This window comes from Varanus komodoensis, unplaced genomic scaffold (genome assembly GCF_004798865.1).
Source record: "Varanus komodoensis strain SLA01 unplaced genomic scaffold, ASM479886v1 scaffold55, whole genome shotgun sequence".
NCBI classification, from domain to species: domain Eukaryota; kingdom Metazoa; phylum Chordata; class Lepidosauria; order Squamata; family Varanidae; genus Varanus; species Varanus komodoensis.
Window position 1 is genome coordinate 1,214,882 of NW_025336157.1, and position 4,818 is coordinate 1,219,699.

The 4,818-nt window shown below is 52.7% G+C and overlaps 1 protein-coding gene across 1 annotated transcript in view; it reads left to right on the forward strand.

Moving 5' to 3' along the window:
• LOC123032469 (transmembrane emp24 domain-containing protein 10-like) overlaps positions 1-4,177 on the forward strand; it is a 7,403-nt gene extending 3,226 nt beyond the window's left edge. The window contains exons 2-6 of the mRNA XM_044448364.1: positions 199-319; positions 577-725; positions 1,057-1,183; positions 2,376-2,570; positions 3,186-4,177. Of these exons, the coding sequence (XP_044304299.1) occupies positions 199-319; positions 577-725; positions 1,057-1,183; positions 2,376-2,476 (498 nt within the window). The 3' untranslated portion in view covers positions 2,477-2,570; positions 3,186-4,177. The remainder of the gene's footprint in view (positions 1-198; positions 320-576; positions 726-1,056; positions 1,184-2,375; positions 2,571-3,185) is intronic.
• Positions 4,178-4,818: the final 641 nt, after the last annotated feature.

Below are 4,818 nucleotides of genomic sequence, written 5' to 3' on the forward strand. Positions count from 1 at the left end.
CCCGGACCGACCTGCGGGTGAGCCGCGCCGCCTCCCCGGGCGGGAGCGGGAGCGGGAGCAGGAGCGGGCGCGCGCCGGGGGTGAATTCAGCCCCCCCGCAGCCCCGCGCGGCGCCTCGGCCGGCCCTCTGCACGGGCGCAGGGGCGCTGCGGCTGCCGCTCTGGTTGCAGCCCCGCGGGCCCTTCCCTCTCCCCGCAGGTCACCGACTCCTCCGGGCACCTCCTGTACTCCAGGGACGACGCCCGCAAAGGGAAACGTACCTTCATCACGGAGGATCCTGAAATCTACGAGATCTGCTTCGAGAGTCACGGGCAGCCAGGTAGATGGAGCAGGGCCTGGGCTGGAGCACCTGGTGCCCCGAACTGACCCCAGAAGCACCGCAGCCTATATCAGTTCGGCGCTTTCCCATAATTCCGGGTTTAACTTAGTGAAAGCACCAACAGAGGAGAAAAGCCGGGGACTGGTTGACCCCCTCCCAGATGCTTGTTGTTTGGAGAGGGGAATGCACTCTGTACATGCTCAGGGTGAGTCATTTGTTCAATTTGCATGGGTCGTGAATCACCCTGGACTGGAAAGGAGCAAATCCAGCAGCTGCGGCACCCGGCTCCCCGGCCTCTCCCCTCAACAGTTCCTCTCCATCCGGGCTTCCTGGGACTTTCCAGACCCCTGCCGCACTGGTCCACTTCAGCATCAAGTGTGGCGTGGAGGCGCGGAATTACGAGGACGTAAGTGCATGCCCCGTTCTGGGGGGGCGGCGTGTGGGGGGGGCAGCTTGCGGAAGCTGCTGCGTTGGCGTGGGTTAGTTCACGGACAGCAGGGACCTTCCTGGCCTCCGTTCCCCAGAGGGAGGTTTCGAGGATGGTGCGTGTGCCCCAGGTTTATCCCTCCCCAGAAATGGACGCAGCTGCAGCCTGGGCCGGAAGCGATTCTGCGCAGCCTTCCTTGGGGCTCGCACTCTTGTCCGCCGTGCTGGGAACCGCAGGCCCTTTCCTGTCCGTGCCAGCCAAAGTTCTCGGGGCAGTTGCACAAAGCATTAAAAACATACAAAACCTGCAGATCGCGAAGGCAGAGAAACTCAAGCCCTTGGAAGGCGATTTGCGCCGGCTGCGGGACCTGTCCGATTCCATCGCCAAAGCGTTCGCCTCCGTGAAGCAGTGGAAGGAGGAAAGCAGCCGCAGAAATGGTGAGCGGCATCCGTACGCGACGGTCAGATTGGTCATCGTCGGCTGCATCATCAAGAAGCAGCGGTTTAAAATAAAACCTGTTGTGCGTAAAATACGGTCCGTTATTTCTCCATGACGGATACAGTCCAATCCTGGCTCCTGCTAGCCTGGAGGGAACCCCACTGATTTAATTGATTCTAAGGTAGGTGGAGGTGTATTACCTGAAAACAAATGCGACCCCTTCCTGTAGGAATATTGCCTTTATCTATGTGCAAATTGATTCTACTTATTCACAGAAACAGGGTGAGTCAGAAGGGGTCTCCCGAGTCAGAAGGGGTCTCCCGGGCCATCTAGTCTGACCGCCGGCTGCGCTCATGACATGCCCACCATGTGCTTGCTCAATTTAATATTGTTTGTTTGATTGCTGTACTACCCAAGAATTCTCTGGTGGTTTAAGGCAGTTTATAATTAGAAAAACAACACAAAACAATGTAGCGGCTAGGCCAATCAATGATACAGCAGCTGACCTGCTAAAACACCAGGCACATGTTTTATCTTTATCCAAATGCATTTGTGCTTGTTTTACCCACATATGTACTCATGGAGATCAAGCAACCAGATGAGTTTGGATCAAATGAAGGTCTGGGCCATAAAATGGTTCTTTTATCGGGTTGCATCCATCGCCGGAAAGGTGCTTCATAGAAAGGTCTGAGTCTTTTTTTATAGCCCCAGAATTGGGGTCCTGGACAGAGGAGGGGTTGCCCATGGACTGGCAGGTCACCCTCCTAAACGGATCGATTGGTCCGTCAGCTCTAACCACTGAGCGCTGGATCCCCCACAGTAGCCTAAGAAACTGCTACCAGTCCACGCCGGGGCTCAGATCTGGGGCTTGCTACGTGCAAAGCAAGAGTTCTCCACTTGGGATGTCTGGATTTTTATTAAATCTGCCCTGTCCTTGTTCTGCGCATGGCCAGGAGCCTTTTGTTCCACTGTGTGATCCCTGACGGAACCGGATTTTTAAAAACTGGGATCCCGTTCCACTTACACAGTTTCTCAGTACGCTCCTGCGCATTTGTGCAGGGGCTCGTTCACACCGGTGTGCATTAGCACAAATCCCACACAAACAACAGAAGAAATAAACAGCCTTTGCTGAACAACCAAGGATAGAAAATCGGGGCTTGTTTCTCCACTTGCCTGTCTCTCTGCTTGCAGGATCGGGTGGTGCCTGTGTCGTCTTCTTCAGCATCATCCTGGCCTTTTGGCTGGTCTTCTGCCTCGCATGGTTTTTCAAGGCGAAGAAACTCAAGGAATGATGGAGCTTTGGTTGAGGTTGGGAGGCAAGAGGGAGGCGAAAATGAATTTCCCACCCTCCCTGGACAGCCCGCCTCCTTTTTCCAGAGAACTCGGGTATAAATTTTGTTTCTCCTGACTTTTCCCCATCCAGTTGCCCTGCTCTGAGTTTTCTTTTTGGGGATTCTCCTGAGCCAGGACTCAGGGTGGAAAGTAACAACTGGACTGGGACTCTTTAACAGGGGTTAACAAACAGGGCATGCATTCCGGAAGCCACATTTGGAAAATCAGTTCCCCCGCGCTGCTTCTTTTTCCTGAAACAAACCCTTCTGTGTCCAGCCCTTGTGGTATTTTGCAGGTATTTCATCTGAAAGGAGTTAATTTCAATCGCAAAATATTCAGTGCCGTGTTAACCTCTTGGAAGTGATGAATTTAGGCTGTAATTTTGCTGCAGCTTTGGAGGGTGGAGAATGCGGGTCACTGGCTCTATCCACCTCAACTCAGGCCTGAAAAATATTATTTTATAGGAAAAAGGGTTGAATCGGACTGGTGCTGCACTGCTTTTCATGGCATAAGTGCATGGATAGGAGGAAAAATTACATGGTTCTAGTGTCTTAAAGACACTGTGGGGGGGGCAGTAGAGAAAGAAGTGGACAATCAGGGTACTTTGGTTTTCTGGCCAGAAATTTCAGGTCTGGCAATGGTAAATTGTGTTTATTTTTGTTTTTTAAGGAAGAATTAGGCTTCAGACTTTCCCAGAAGTGACAACCCCTGGTCCCCAATCCCCAAGAACTGAAGGAAACACTCTTTCCCCCCAAGACTCAGTCCATCCCTTGCAATGGAAAAGCACAAGACCTTCAGAGACGTTTGTGTTTCGACTCCAGGTGTTTACTAGGTGACTCTCTGAGCAACTTTGGAGTAGCTGCTTCCATGCTACATACCTGAGGGGCTGGACTAGATGCCCTCCGCAGTCCCTTTCAGCTCTGAATCTATGACGGCACGGCCTAGATTTTCTGAAGAATATTGGAAAAGCGGAAGGATACTAACTGGAATTCAAAGCTTCTCAAGGATGTTTGCTTGTGGCAAATTCAAGACAGAGCACAGAAAATGTGTGTGGAATTCCTGGCCACCAGATGGGTCGGTCGCTGTTAGCTTGAGAGGATGGGGCAAATTTGTGATGGTGGGTAGTTGCATCAAGGTGTATTTGACCTCATGAGAACAGGACCCCGTCTGCCCCCCATGTTTAGAAGCCTTCTTCACTGGAAATGAGGATGAGGAGGGCAATTAGCTTTGCTTCCACTCCGTACTTCAGTTTGACTGACCTGGCCATCGTCTTATGTGCTGGACTACAACTCCCATAATCCCCCAGGCAGCACACGACATTCTAGATGTGTTTGATTATGCTGGCTGGGGGATTGTGGGAGTCATAGTTAACACAACTGGAAGGCTGGATGAAGGCTGTCCTTCCTGAAGGGCTGGCCTGGTCAGTGTTGGAAACAGAACACTAGATAGGGAAAGGCATTCTGCACATGGACAGAAGCCTCTTTCCTTGTTTGGAGATCAAGACATCGGAAACATGGGCATTTGTATTGTCAGAGCCAAGGTCCCTACAGACCAGTATTCCCAACCCTGATTGGGGGATGTGCTCTCCATGGTCAGAGGCAGGAAAAAGCGCAGAAACTTCCGTCATGCCAGGTTGAATTAAAACAGTCGGTGCACCTTTATTGCAAGTCAGTGTGTGCTTCTTTACAGTGATAAATACAAATGGCACCCCTTGCACCCGGCCCCTCCCGCCCCCCAACCTCCCGATTAAGCCTGTGGTGAAAATTTCAGCCGCTTTCATACCTCTCGGGAGTTCAGCTCACTAGGGTTAAAGCTGGCCTGCCCCGCCGCCTTTTAAGAACAGCCCAGTTTGCACAAAGAAGCAAGAGAAATGTTCTGCTGTGTCCAGAGAATCCTTTTCATCCGCCTGCTGATCCCTGCAGCTCAGGCTGTCATTAAAGGACTCAGGAATAAGGACGGAGGGAAGAAATGGGCACGTTTACTGTCTCTCCCCACTCCTAAAGGCTATCCCGATTTTGAGAGAGAACGTGAGCGAGAGAAGCAGCGTCGAGGGCGCCGCTTCACCACAGGGGACACGGGATCTGGAGAGAAACATCCTCCCTTTGCAGGCGTCTTTGGGAGCTGCGGCAGCCGAACTGACCCACACCGGCCAGAAATGTGCCCCAGTGAAGTTGCGTGAGCCCCGTGCTGAGACAAGCAGGAGGGGAGGGGTGCTTCCCCCATCCCATGAGGGTCCCCTGCACAGAAAGGGTTTTCTCCCACCCACCGAGCCACCCTGGCAGCCCCCCGTCGACGTACGGCT